The following is a 15,169-nucleotide window of genomic DNA, read 5'->3' on the forward strand; positions in this document are numbered from 1 at the left end:
AGGTACAAAGAAAGCTCTGTGGAAATTTAGAGGAAAAAGAGGTTCCTTCTGGTTGCCAAGATCATGTTTAATTTTGTGGAGGTGGCATTTGGGCTGAACCTTGAAAAATATAATAGACTTTTGACAAGGAAATGAATAAAAGAAGGTATATCAAGTGGAAAGAATAGCAGAAACAAAAGGATGAAGTAGTGATTGGCCCAGTTTGACTAGGTTATTTTCCATTACTAATATTCATTATGTTATTATTAAAGGGGTGCTTAAATTCAGGTGGACTTAAACATTTTTTTGATAAGTGTCTTTCAGTTGGTTCCCTTTGTAATTCTTTGTGCTTTACTCTATGCATTTAAAAATACTTTTCCAATTAAGGGTCCCAAAGATCCACCAGATTATCAAAGTCTGTTGAAAATAAAAAAGTTTAGGAACCCCTGGCCTGGCCTAAAGAGTTGTTTAGGTTAAATGATAAAGGTCCTTAAATGCTAGACTAAGAAGTTTAAGCTGAGTATATTTCCATCACCTTGCTTTTTAATAGATGTCAATGACTGTGGAAAGGAAGGCCACCCTAGATAATGAGGAAAAAACATTGAGGAATCAATTTTTAACATATGTTTTTTAACAGACTTTCTCCCTTCATATTTACTAACTTTTTTTCCTTTCTCTCTTCTCCTCATTTTTTTTAGTGGCTACAGATGTCTTTAATTCAAAAAACCTGGCTGTGCAGGTCCAAAAGAAGATCCTTGGGAAAATGGTATCCAAATCTATAGCAACAACCTTGATTGATGATACAAGCAGTGATGTTTTAGATGAACTCTATAGAGTAACAAAGGAATACACTCACAACAAGAAGGAAGCTGAGAAGATCATCAAGAATCTAATCAAAACTGTCATCAAGCTGGCCATCCTGTACAGGAATAATCAATTTAATCAAGATGAACTAGCATTAATGGAGAAGTTCAAGAAGAAAGTTCATCAACTTGCAATGACCGTGGTCAGTTTCTATCAGGTTGATTTTACCTTTGACCGGAATGTATTATCCAGACTCTTAAATGAATGTAGAGAGCTGCTTCATCAGATCATTCAGCGTCATCTAACTGCCAAATCCCATGGACGGGTTAACAATGTTTTTGACCACTTTTCAGATTGTGAATTTTTGGCTGCCTTGTACAATCCTTTTGGAACCTATAAGCCTCACTTGCAAAAACTCTGTGAAGGTATCAACAAAATGCTGGATGAAGGGAACATATGAAAACCTGGATTAAAATTTTGACTGCTGATGCATTTCTTGTAAATGGAGCACTGCTGATTTATGAAGGAAAATAAAAATAGAAACCTAGGGTTGTTTTTTGTTGTGGTTTTTTTTTTTTTTTTGAGATTATAGATACTTCAAAAAGACTTTGCCAAATCAATCAAGATTAAACATCACATCAGATTGCTATATGTAGGCCTTGATTTTTATTTGATGAGGAGAATATTGCCAAAATATCTGATTAAAAGCTACCAAATGTTTAACATGTCATGAAAATTATGTTAAATAATATAAATGTATTTATAGCCCCTGGAAAGAACTTTTTTAAGGAAACTCTTTGTGATGATGGTACACCCATTACATCTAACATGTATAAAGTTATATATTTTTTTACTTATTTTCCTTCTTGAGGTGTGTTTGCTCAAAACAAAAGAAAAAAAATCTTCCTTTTGATGCCAATGCTACTTTAGAAACAATTTGAGTTTTCTACTTCTATTCTTGATGCTTTTGCAAAGTTTTCCTCAATAGTGTTAAAATCCACTTCAAGCCAAATCAATTGCCATGGAAATTTTACTTTGATTTTCATACCCTTAGAGATAAAGTTTTACCCTTTGAGGAACAGGAAATTATATTTAAAAGAATTCATAGTATAATAAAATATGTGAAAAGATGAATAACGTGTGTGCCCATTTAGTACTGATGGTGATATCTATGTTTCCCAAAATGTAATGGGGCCATGTTTACTTTGAGTGTTTGTTAGTGCACTTAATGAGTATAACCTTGATTTTGTTTTGAAAGTATGTTTATGTTAAATGTGGGCAAGACAAATTTCAAAACTAAGAGAAAAAAGAATGACAATCTGGAATGGTATGATATTGGTATAGGACTCTTGGTATGGGACCATCAAAAGCAAGTGTAGTTTAAAAAAAAAAAAGAAAAAAAAGAACTTCCCAAAAAGCAAATAGATCAAAATGAATGGATTTCAGATATTTGAGAGGTTTTGTTGTGAATACATAGAATGTCACTTTTTTATTTAATTACCAAAGTTGTTTATTTTTTTGTTGGATATTTTGATGATTAAACCAAAGAACATTTGCACTTACAGCCATGTGTGTATGTCTTATTTCTGTACATTTCCTTGGAAGTAAAAGTTTCCATTCATTTTTTAAATGGAGTTTTAGAGAGAAACTGATTCCACTCCCACCATCAGCAACAGAAAGTATTCTGTGATTTGCTATTTTGTGCATGGAGTTAATGCTGCTAATCCTGATTCCCTACATTCTGCCCACATTCTTGCAGTGTTGAAATCAAAATAGCATCATACAGAATAGAGTTTGAAGAACCATCAAACATGGAGTACATGCCTTGTTTTCTTCATTTTCACTTCTTCCTTTCTTCCTTCTTTTCTTTCTTTGCTTCTTTGTTTCTGTTTTTACATATGAAGAAACTGGATATTAATTTTAATCTTACATTCTTTGTGGTTTTCAAACATGTTGAAATCAAGTAAATCATTAGGCCTCAGCTTTAATAGATCTTGGTACCTACCCCCGCATCGGAAATTTCAAGAGATACAATATATAGAGGTTTTATTCTGGGAAATTTGACCCTCAACTCAGCCCTACAGACTGTAGATTCTTTTTCTTGCACTTCTCTAAATAGATATGGGGCCAATTAGGGATTAGACATGAAGTAAGATTTTCATTTGGGGCACTTAGGTGGTACAATGGATAGAGTGCTTTATGGATCTAAAACAAGCCTGACCAATTTGCTTTTTTTTCTCACAGAGTTGGACATGGCATTAATTATCTGACCAGTATTTTTAAAAAAGCTAACATGTTTGAAACTTATTTTTCAAATTTAGAGGTGAGAAGGAGAAAGGATGGCCAGGAATGGGGAGGTGGAAAGCTTGCCAATGAATTAGTGAAATGTTAGTCTTGTGTTTTTCTGATCAATGTCAGACAAGCCTGGCACACATTCATTAGACTCAGCACACATAGCATGTTGGAAAACTTATCTCTGGTTACAGAGATGAAAATTGATGGTTCTAACTCTATACAACGTGAATGTGATATGAGCGATAAGAAATGAATATGTAGAATACAGATAAGGGTGAGAAAACTTGTGAACTGATGTAAAGTGAAGTAAGAATCAAGAAAACAAGATACCCAGTGACTAAAAAGTGTAAACTAAAACATCAAAATTCAAATAGGACATTTAGTAAGTACAATAGCCAAACTCAATCCCTTTGAAGAAGGAGGAACCATAGATGTGGAATAGTATATATATTATTGGTCTTGAGAGATATTGGTCTATTTTCCTAACCTGTTCGTTTCTTTCTTTTTAATTCTTACAAGGAATAACTACTTGAAAGGGAGAGGGAAGACTATATTGGAAAATAAAAGTATGTGAAATAAAATCAGCCAATAAAGTTAAAGAAATGTTCCCTGGATATATACATATATGCAATATAGTTGTATATTAATGGTCTGTCAAAATTGATTAATTCAATTTTGATTAACGAGTGAAGCATTTGAAAAGCACAAAGGTTGTTTGGCTCCTATGGCCCATTAAGCTCTCATATCTTCAGGTTTTTATTTATCTTTATTAATTATCTCTCAGATAATTAGAAATCAATTAATTTCAGTCAATTAATAAACATTTACTAAGTATCTACAATGTTCCAGGCACTCTGCTGCTTTAGGTCTGAAAGGAACTTCAAAGGACATCAAGTCCAGCCACCTCATTTTACAGAAGCAAAAACTGGGACTCGGAAAGGTTCTATGTCATCCCAAAGTTACAATGGTAGCAGTGTCATAATTTGAACTAATATCCTCTGACTCTTCAGGGCACCAGACTAAAAGTTGGGTTACCTTTCTTAGTGAAGAAATATAGAACTTATGTATTTTGACTTCTATGAAGTAAAAATATCTCCAGGATATTATAGATTTTTAGCCAATAGGATCATAAATTCAGATATAGAAAGGAGAATAGAGACCATCTGGTCCAATTACCAAATTTTACAAATGAGGTATAAGGCTCATTAGGGTTAAATGACTAGTTCAAGATCATACAACTAATAAGATTCTTGGGAGAGCCAGGATTCAAACCCATGGACTCAGACTTCAAATCCAATATACTTTTCTACTGTCTCATGTTTCCTTTTAGGTTAACAGATTTTCTGGCAACACATTTTCAGACAGTTTGTATATGTACATTTGTAATTGATAATACAAATAAGGAATTTGAACTGTATATTTCACTTTCCTTTTTAACATGTTTAAAATGGATTCATTTTGACAAATGTTAAAATTTGATTAATTCAATTTTGATTAATCAGTGAAGTATTTGAATAGCACAAAGGTCTTTTTGGTTCTTTAAATCCTCATGTAATCCATTCACTTTAAGCCCATCATGCTGTTCAGGGTAGTGGAAAAAAAAAACGATAAGCTGTTATCCTATTTCTAAAATAATGAACTCTTTTATTGTGTTTTGCAGAAAAAGATTATTGTAAGACATGTACTATAACAACACTGAGGTAGTAACTAAGCCAGTGAAAAACACCTTTATTTCAAAATGATGTGCATGAGAACTTAACAGCACTTGTAGCACTCATTTTTAAAAAGAAAAATGTAATTTTATTTGCTAGCTTGTTATCTCTTTCACAACTTCCAGTAAGAGAATTTGGTCATGCTAAAGGGGTGGGTTTTTTAAATTAAAAAAAAAATTTTTTTAAACCCTTACCTTCCATCTTGGAGTCAATGCTGTGTTTTGGCTCCAAGGCAGAAGCGTGGTAAGGGTAGGCAATGGGGGTCAAGTGACTTGCCCAGGGTCACACAGCTGGGAAGTGTCTGAGGTCAGATTTGAACCTAGGACCTCCCATCTCTGGGTCTGGCTCTCTATCCACTGAGCTACCCAGCTGCCCCCTCCTAAAAGGGTGGTTTGAGTTAAACAGAAGGCTCTGTTTTCTATCTTTTCTGGCTTAATTTTAATCCTCTTTATTCTGACAATTGTTATTTCGAGGGTAGTGGTGGTAGTGTTGTTTTTTAAGTTTACATTTTGAGTTCATTTTAATCTACCCAAGATGTATTTTCCATGTGAAAATTAATGTTGGCATAGTAGTCATGGGGAGTTAGCCCCTCCCAAAGCATGTAAGCTGATAAACATTGAGAGGAATGTAAGTCAGCCAATATTCACGGGTAAGGAGGAAACATCTGTGCTTTGGAAAATGTTTTTAAAAGATTGTGCTTTTTAAAAAAGATTATGCTCTTCTTAGTCCACAGAGTTTCCATATATTCTTCATATCATTATCCAACCAGTAAATAAGATCTTTTCCCCTTAAGAAGAAGACGCTGGGGCAGCTAGATGGCTCAGTAAAGCCAGGTCCAGAGATGGGAAGTTGTGAATTAAAATCTGACTTCAGACACTTCCTAGGTGTGTGATTTAACCCCAGTTGCCTAACCCTTACCAACTATTCTGCTTGATTCTAAGATACAAGGTTAGAGTTTTTTTTTTTTTTTTTAATAGCACTCTTCTAAACAAATGTTTGTTTCTGGTTCCTATTTGTGCCTCATAGAAAGCCAGTGGCTATGACGGTACTTTGGATTTATTCTCCTTTCTTTGGAGAAAACCTAGTTAACTAGTGAATGATGTGTGTGTGTGTGTTTATTAATGGAGCGAACCATGAACTACTCAATCATTCCTCTGTGTTTCCATTTCCAGAACTAGAAAAGGATTAATCAGCAAGTAGAGTTTCTTGCAGCTAGGCATAAAAATAAGGCAAAAAGGTATAATCTATAAACTATCAGTACAAAAGGTTGGTGCAGTAGATAGAGCACTGGGCCTGAAGTTAAGAAGACAAATTCAAATCTGGCCTCAGATATTAGTTGTGTAATCCTGGACAAGTCACTTAATCCCTGTTTGGTACAATTTCCTCTCCTGTAAAATGGAGATAATAATGCCTACCTTCTATAATTGTTGTAAAGATCAAATGAGATAAAAATTGCAAAAGTCTTAGAGTGCCTAGAACATAGTCAATGCTATGTGAATATTGGCTATTTTTATTAGCTTTAATTAAAGCATGATTGATGTTTTATAAGGAGCACAGATTCTGTATTTTCCAGAGATTGATTCTGTGAGCTCTGTTAGGGTCACTCCATAACAACATCTGTGCACTTTACTTTTCTCTTTTAAGAAAACTTTTTTCAAAAAGATAAGCACTTGCCAAGCAAATAATTAAATTTCTAGTGCTTATTTCAAGCAATTTTATACCATACATCAATGTTTCCTGCTAATTAAGTAGATAAGCACCACAGATGTTTCAGCTCCCTGGTCTAACAACTTTATCATTCTGATGGTTAACTTGTTACTAAACTGTACACATGAGAACATTGTATGAAATTTGTAAAGTGAAATATTGTTTTCAAACTAACATTTGGCAAGGAATTACTCAAGGAGAGCTAGCAATCTCTAGGACTTAGTTGAGCCTCAGTGGCATAGGAATCTGTAAATGAAGGTTCTAATTCCACCTCAAATGATGTATTTTCCTTTGCTTGTATCCTTATTTGTAAAATTACAAAGCTATTATACACCTTACTTTACAGAATGGCTACATTGCTAAAATGTTATCATACTCTCAATTTGGGAATGGCTAAACAAATTGTGGTATTAAGATGGTGATGGAATTACTATTGTACTCTAAGGAATGATGAATAAGATGATTTCAGAAAGAGCTGGAAAGACCTACATGAACTGATGCAAAGTGAAAGTAAGCAGAATCAGGATATCATTATACACAGTAACTGAAATATTGTGGAACATTCAAATGTGATAGATTTTGCTACTAATAGCAATACAATGATCCAGGACAATTCTGAGGAACTTATGAAAAAGAATGTTTTCCACTTTAAAGGAAAGAACTGTTGGAGTCATAATGCAGATGAAAGCACATGATTTATCACTTGTTATATGTTTTGGAGTTTTGGTTTTATAAGATTATTCACTTATGAAAATATTCATGGAAATATATTTTGCATGAGAATACATGTATAATCTAGATTGAATTGCTTTTTCAACTCTGGGAGGGGGGAAGGAAGAAGGGAGGGATCATATAACTTCAGAAAATATGCAGAAATTTGTTACTAAAATAAAATAACAAAATGATTTTTAAAAATTAAGATATCATAAATATGAAAATGCTTTGAAAAATACTCTTTATTACTAAAATGCCCAAACCTTTAACTCAGATATCCAGCTGCAATTGTTATTATTTATACCAATGAAGTAAAAGAAATATTTTTAATAGTAATTTAAAAAAATTTTAGCCCCAAAATATTTTAGTAGTGTTTTCTAAAGTTGCAAAGGATTTAGTTTAGTAGATGCTCATTAATTTTGGGCAGAGGTAGGGTGAGGGTAAGGGGAATGCCTAAATATATTGATATGCATGAATATAATTGAATATTATTATACTGTAAGAAATGATGAATGTAAAAATACATGAGAACATAGAAGGATATGTCAACTGATACAAAGTGAAAGCAGAACCAAGAAAACAAAACACACAAAGACTCCAACAATTGTAAAGAGCAAATGCAGGCCATGGGTTGATGAAACCTACAGGCTCACAGTCCTGTGTGGGGGATGGGTGTAGGAGAGGCTGTTTCAGTTAAAGATTCCCTCCCAAGATGTCACAGGACCTGTGAGGGAGAAGGCCAGTGATTTCCCTAAGAGGAATTGATTAAATCTCTCTCAACTTGATGGTATAGTTGAGAGAAAGAATATTCCCACAAGAGGAGATGTCTCTGGATATTGGATGAAGTCCACAACCAAGGATCAATGATAAAATCCAATGGGCCTATACAGCTAGTTCCCCACTCAACTGCCACTTCTGATAGAATATGGTGACTGTCTCAGGGTAAGTCAATTCTAATGGCCTTTTCCAACTTAAGAACTGTAACACTATATATCTTAAGGATAAACTTGTAATATCATGATGAATCAAATGAGGAAGGAGGTAGTTGAAAGGAAAGAGGGAATAGGAGGAAACTATAGCTAATTAGTTGAGTCTTGGGGCTGGGTTTGCCCTGACTAAGTAAACCCCCCCCCATAAGTCTTCTTTCCCCTTCTTTATCTATAAATCCAAAGTAAATGAGTAAACTTTAGATGAACTGTTGCTATTGTTGATTGAAGGTCTGTAAAGATGATGGATTGTCTCTACTAACTGCCTACAAGGTTAATCAGCAGCTATAGTAATCTGTATCAATGATGGTCAGTCTGACTGGAGATCATATAGAGTTGCAGGGTAAAAGCATAAGGATCAGCTGGTATGGGATATGACTAGGCCTAGGAGTGATTGGTTTTTCACCATCCTCCTCCCTAGTTCTCCCAAAACCCAATGAGCTTCCTTTAAGCTTGGGGTTCCTCCTTATATATCCTGGTTCCAACTGTCTTCAACTGCCCTTGGCATCTTGGGGTTCCATGGATTGCACCCCACTTGGGATTCTTAGGTTACACAATATAAATAGAAAGAACAATAATAAAACTCCAAACAGTAATTATGACAACCAGGCTTAATACTTCTTTCCATTTACATTGTTGGAGTCATTTACATAAATACAAACCCTGCTATGTATAAAAGTGAACTTTAGTGCTGTATAAGTATCAATGGTCAAATGATATCCATTTGAATATAGTTCTGCAGTAGTTGTATTAACATTTCCAAAAAATGATTTTGTTTATGTTTGTGGTTGATAGTTTATAAATAATAGAGTAAGTGAAATCACAGGTCTTGGTTTTTAAATGTACAATCTTTGCACTAAGTGTTCACTGGATGACTAAGAAGGGAACTTAAGAGTTGAACTTTTGACTCATCAATTTTAAATATTAAAGCTCTTCAATTTATGTTCAGTGGAATGTTGGCTGGTTATTTTGTCATCTGAGGCCAAGATACATTTCCCTTCATACTACTTATTGCTCTTCCCCTCCCAGATGTCAAATGAAATCAACCAGACATGAGTTGTGAGCATCATATGTTTACTTTATTATTTTTTTCTTAAACTTTTACTTTCCACCTTATAATCAATACTATGTATTGGTTTTAAGGCAGAAGAGTGATAAGGGCTAGGTGATGATTTGCCTAGGGTCACACAAATAGGAAGTATCTAAGGTCAGATTTGAACCTGGGACCTCCTAAATCTAGGCCTGGCTCTCAATCTACAAAGCTACCCAGCTGCCCCCATGCTTACCTTATTAATCAAAGAAAGTTGTTGACCTCTTATTAAGAGGCTTTGAGTTTGTTTCTGTCATTAAGCTGTTTTTGAAGTTAAGAAAACACAAGTTCTATAAACTTTTTTCAATGCTTTCTCTAGTTGAATGATTTGCATCTTTGTACATTGTTTCATAAGATCAAATATTTAGAGCTGGAAAAGACCTTAAAGTTTATCTGGTCCAACTGTCTCATTTTATAGATATAAAAGCTGAGGCTCAGAAGGTTATCCAAGGTCACATTGATAGTAAGTGGCAGAGGCAGAATTTGAACCTAGGTACTAAAAGAGGGTATGCTTGTTTTACCCCTAAACTTAGAAATCTTTCAGTGTTTTACCATGATAAATAATGCTGTTTCTTGTTTTTTTTTTTAAGTATGTCTTTAATCATATTAAAGAGGCTTGTTATACTTATGCCTTGTAGTGTTTGTAGCTTAAGTGCTGAATCAAAAACATTTTTCCTGCATGATTGATATAATCACATTTTAACAAGGTTTTTATTTGTTGGTCAATAATGTCAATTGTTTTTCAAATATTGAACCATCTTTATATCTCTAACAAAAGCAATATGATAATAATATTTCTTCAAAATTTTGTTGTAGTCTATGAAAATTTTATCGAATATGTACTAATCAATACTAAATCAATAAAAGGAACACAGAATCTCTAGGTATGTTTTTTTGGGTTTTGTTCCTGGCTCCTTTATTTATAACTATTTTTAGTATATCATGGTTTTTAAAGAATGTTCTTTTTACATTTTTAAAATTTATCTGAATTTTCTTAATTCTTAGCATATTGTTATAGGACAGGCCTGATGATGGCAAGCCCAGTGGTTCAGTTTGGGATATTCAAGGATGTAGCATTGACTTATTTGAATACAGCTTCCTGGCCTCTGTTTTTGTTAAGCTGGCATGCCAGTCAAGTCTGAGCAAGGAACTTATTTTGGCTCATTGACTGGCTTTTATGCTTAGCTCACCAGGAAGATAATTGGTTCAGTGGTTTGAACTTTAGTCTACTAGAACATTAAAGTCTAAAATACAATTTTAATACTCTTTAAGGAAAAAAACAGTCTAGCTTACATGGGGATAGATGTAGTTCCTACATCCCACTATCCCTTAATGGCAAGATCTTAAACTCTTCTAGAAAACTTTCCATCACTATATGGCCTTAGGTTTGTTACCCAGATCTTTGAAGTCTGAGAATCCTGGCATAGGCAGCACTAGAGGAAGGGGAAGATATTAAAACAAAAAGCAAAAAATACCCAAATAAGTACTGTATAATAGCTTCCTGAAGGAATAACAGACTATAGGGGAGAATTGTAAAAATGAAATTTGGGAGATGCCATCTTTAAGTATATATATGTATTTTCTATGGACATGTGGAAATTATCAAACTACATTTCCCGTGGTCCAACGGGTTTCTGGTTCCGGTTCCTTGGGCGTGGGGACATCTACGTCTCCACGCAGAGGACAGTTTAAATCTCCCGGGGTGAGGAGGAACTTCCTCTCTTTTAGCTACCGCTCTTGGCCAGCAGACTCAGGAAGGGAGGTAACAATAATGGCTGGGGCGGCAGTTTTGAATTCTTACAAGCGCGTGGTCTAATGACTTTATCTATCAGCATGGCTTTAATTAAAATACTAATTTTTATTATTATATCAACCTTTATTATTTTTTACCTTTATAGAATAAAGACCAAAAATCTGATACATTGCATCCCCCTTACTCTTCATAAGAACTGAATCCCAGATCTTCATAATTTGGTGCATGTTAAGTGGAAACAATGAGCAAGATTAAAACCAGAAATATCAAGGTCATAGCATGAACAATGAAACTTCTGGCACTCTTTTTCTATCAATCAGTTCCAAAAAAATGCCTTGCTCCTCTCTCTCTGGTCAGCCCAGGAAAGGCTCCTCTCTAAATTACTTAAATGATTGACCCTACTGTTGTAGGGGCCCTTGAATGATACACCAAGCTTGGATTGGTGGTAATGACCTAAAGCTCTTTTCCTCATCTCTTGTGTAGATTGCTCTAAGTGAATAGTTTCACGAAGTTAAGGCAGTCTCCTTACCATAGCCCTACACTTCAACCAGCTTTCCAATCAGAAACTGGGATTTTGCCCCCTGTATCTTCTCATTTTGATAAGTGACCCTTTTGCCTTATCTTGCAGGAAACTAGGCCATTGCTCCTTCCTACTGTCTGCTTAGTCATGGCTTTCTAACCTTTTTCTACTCTATCTCCTGGCAGATCAGGTGAGCCTTTTTGCCTAATCTTGCTGGGAATCACGTCTCCACCATCACTATCCCTTTGTGCATTCTGCCTGCCATACCTCTACACTGGTACATCTTACATATTACTTTCTAGCACTACTTTAGGGTTTTCCTACATTAGAATGTAAATTTGAGGACAGTGCCTACATTGTTTGCTTTTATTTGAATCTATTAATTAATGCCTTTCTCTCTCTCTCTCTCTCTCTCTCTCTAACTATCTCTGGAAGATGATTTTCTGAGGGTATGCAAAAAGGTGTGATTTGTTCTGTGAAACAAAACAGTTAACTGAACAGTTATCTAAACTTTGGAACCATGTTTAATCTATTTTGTAAAATATTCCTTATTCAATATATAGTGTACATACATACATAATTATTAGATGAGGGATATTTGTTACAAAGAATTTGGTTTTTCGTTTGTTTGATTTCCCATTGGAGTAGGGACTGGTAGGAAAGACAGAAAATAGATTCCTGCTAATTAACAATTTTTTTTAAAAGAGAGAGAGGTTGAGGGTGTGCTACAGATATGAAATGTTGTTTCTACTTTCAAATGAGGTCACTGCATGTTTGGTTTTGCTTAATTGTTTTATTTCGGTACAAGATAACTCTCAAGGAATGGGGATAATCTGGAAATATTTGCAATGTAGAAATGAAATAAATATGAAACAATAAAAATGAAACAGAAAAATTAGAAAAAAGAAATATGCTATCCAGACCTTTTTCTTTTTATTGTTTTCATTGAGTATAATGATTCTTAAATTATCTCTCATTGACCTGTTTTACAACTTTTTGGTCATAAATTTTGGTTATTTGATTACAAATACATATTTAGATTTGTCTTCTTCTTTTTCAACATTTTGCTATCATTCTAATAATCTTGTCTTTGAGTCATTGAGTTATGTTTGGATTATTTTAATTTTCAGGAAGTCTAATATTCTTCTAACCTACTTGCTTTCCAATTTTTTTCCTACTGAGCTTTCATTCAATTTCTAAAAGTCTTACTTTTTTATTCCCAAGAATTCTTTTACTGCAGTTTTGTTTTTATCTTTATTGTGGAGTTATTCTCTTTTTTTGGGGGGGTCCCATTTTACCATCTCTTGATCCATAATATTTCTTCAAAGAAATATTGTGTTTCTTTATTTACTTATAACTCCACCTTCAGTTCCAGATTTGATACTTCATGCTAGGGCCAGGCCCTTCCCTGTCTCACTCTATTGGATTGGATGGTTAGGTTCTATTTGATCTTGACTTCATTTTCTTGCATTCTGAGTGCTATCTTTCACTTCCCCTAATGTGTTTGGACTCAGAGCCCTGGAAGATTTCAGAGTTTTAGTCAGAGTTCTTTGATTGGTTGTTCCTTTCTGGAACACTGCTATGAACTTTCTTCTTCCCCAAAATTTCAACTGTACAACTTCTCCTTTTGGGGAACTGTCAGAGTCTTCTATCTTATTGATCTGACCTTGTTCTTCCTTTCCTACCAGGATTTCTCCTCCAATCCTGTGAATTCTTTTTCCCCCTTTTATTATCTTTGCGTATGTGTGAGGGCTAAATATAGGCTCCTCTGTTCACTTTTACTCCACCACCTCAACCAGAACTTCCTATGTAAACTTTTTTTTTTAATCTAAAGTTAAATACCATGTTTCAGGGGAAAAAATTGTCAAATTTTAACTTGGAATCTAAAATACACCTGCCAAAAATGCAAAAAAATTTAATTTGTTTTGGTTCTTTCTCTTTTCTGATACTTTTTGGAAGTTGACAGAACTATAATCTCAAGCAGTAGGAGGAATCTTAGAGGTCACTTAATACCATTCCTACCTGAGAAATATCTCCAGTGATATGGAATTGTACTAGCTTATGAAGCAGTGCATTTCATTTTAAAACAATATTTCCCCTCCCCCCATCTTAAGCTGAAACTTGCCTCTTTTTATTTTCTATATATTGGCCATATAGAATAATCTAATCATATAGTAAATAATTGTATATAAGGGGTTTTATAAACTTTAAGACATGACACAAACATCAACTTTTATTCCTATTATAATATTAAAAGTATTTTAAGTTTTCCCTAGGAAATTATAGATGATATAGATATATTTCTGAAGGAACACTGTATACTTGGCTTCTATTGACACTATGATTAAAAAAAATCATAAGCTGGGGAAAAGTAGGGAGTGATAGTCATCGAATTTTAGATTTCCAATTAGAAAGGGACCTCATCTAGTCCTACCCAAATCCAAATTTAAAAATTACATCTACAACATCCCCCAACAAGTAACCATTAAATTTCATCTTAAATATCTCCAATGAGATCCAAGGAAGTCACTTACAGTTTTGAATCGTTCTAATAGGAAGTTTTTCTTATGTTGAGTTAAAATCTACTTCTCCATAACTTCTACAAATTGCTTCCTATTCTGCTTTTGGGAGGCAAGCAGAATACATAACTGATTGACTGCCCTGTTGCACATGACATTTAATCTGTCAAGTAGCATTATGTTAAATGCCTACTATGTGCCAGACATTGCTCTAAATGCTGGGGGGGGAGAAAGGGAGAGGGAGAGGGAGAGGGAGAGGGAGAAGGAGAGAGAGCGAGAGCGAGAGCGAGAGAGAGAGAGCGAGAGCGAGAGCGAGAGCGAGAGAGAGAGAGAGAGAGAGAGAGAGAGAGCGAGAGAGAGAGAGAGAGAGAGAGAGAGAGAGAGAGAGAGAGAGAGAGAGAGAGAGAAAGTCCCTACCCTCAAGGACCTCACAATCCAATGACATCATCAAATATCAAGTTCCATTCCAGTCTGTTCTTTAGTCTAAACCTCACCAGAGCTTTTAATTGCTGTTCATGTGACAATGGCTTCTAGATCCTTCACCAGTTTGAAAAATAGCATTTAGTAAAAGTTGGGTCAAATCCAAATTGTTAACCCTGATGATTCTTTTGAACTTAGTTATAAAGTTGAATAATTGCTTGTTTAGCAACCAAATGCTAGACTACCCACTAAAAAAATACAAGGAGGTCAACTGTTAAAACATTCTCTTTTACTCCTTAACTTTGTAGAATCCAACACTGATATTTGCATGGTTCAGTGTGAATGTATAAAGCATTTCAAACCATCATTATTGGCAGTATCTAACTATATGTCAAATAAATATTTAATGTTGTGAACACCAATAATATTAGCCTATATACCAATATAACCATAATATTGCCATAAATCCTTTCTGTATTCCTCTTAGATTCCCCAGAGTAAGGAACTTGCAGCTGCTGGAATTCATTATAGCCAAGTACAACTATACCTAGATCCAATGTCTGGTTACTTTGTTGGTGATAATATACTGGGACCAAGTAAGGGGAAATGGCAACAGTGAATACTTAAAGGGTTTGTTTTGTCTTGTTTTTTCAGTTTGCAGCTATTTTTC

At 34.5% G+C, this 15,169-nt stretch overlaps 1 protein-coding gene across 1 annotated transcript in view; it reads left to right on the plus strand.

The window, feature by feature from the left end:
- TNFAIP8 (TNF alpha induced protein 8) overlaps positions 1-2,347 on the plus strand; it is a 61,387-nt gene extending 59,040 nt beyond the window's left edge. The window contains exon 2 of the mRNA XM_044661993.1: positions 678-2,347. Within this exon, the coding sequence (XP_044517928.1) occupies positions 678-1,243 (566 nt within the window). The 3' untranslated portion in view covers positions 1,244-2,347. The remainder of the gene's footprint in view (positions 1-677) is intronic.
- The last annotated feature ends 12,822 nt before the right edge of the window (positions 2,348-15,169 follow it).

This window comes from Gracilinanus agilis, chromosome 1 (assembly GCF_016433145.1).
Source record: "Gracilinanus agilis isolate LMUSP501 chromosome 1, AgileGrace, whole genome shotgun sequence".
NCBI classification, from domain to species: domain Eukaryota; kingdom Metazoa; phylum Chordata; class Mammalia; order Didelphimorphia; family Didelphidae; genus Gracilinanus; species Gracilinanus agilis.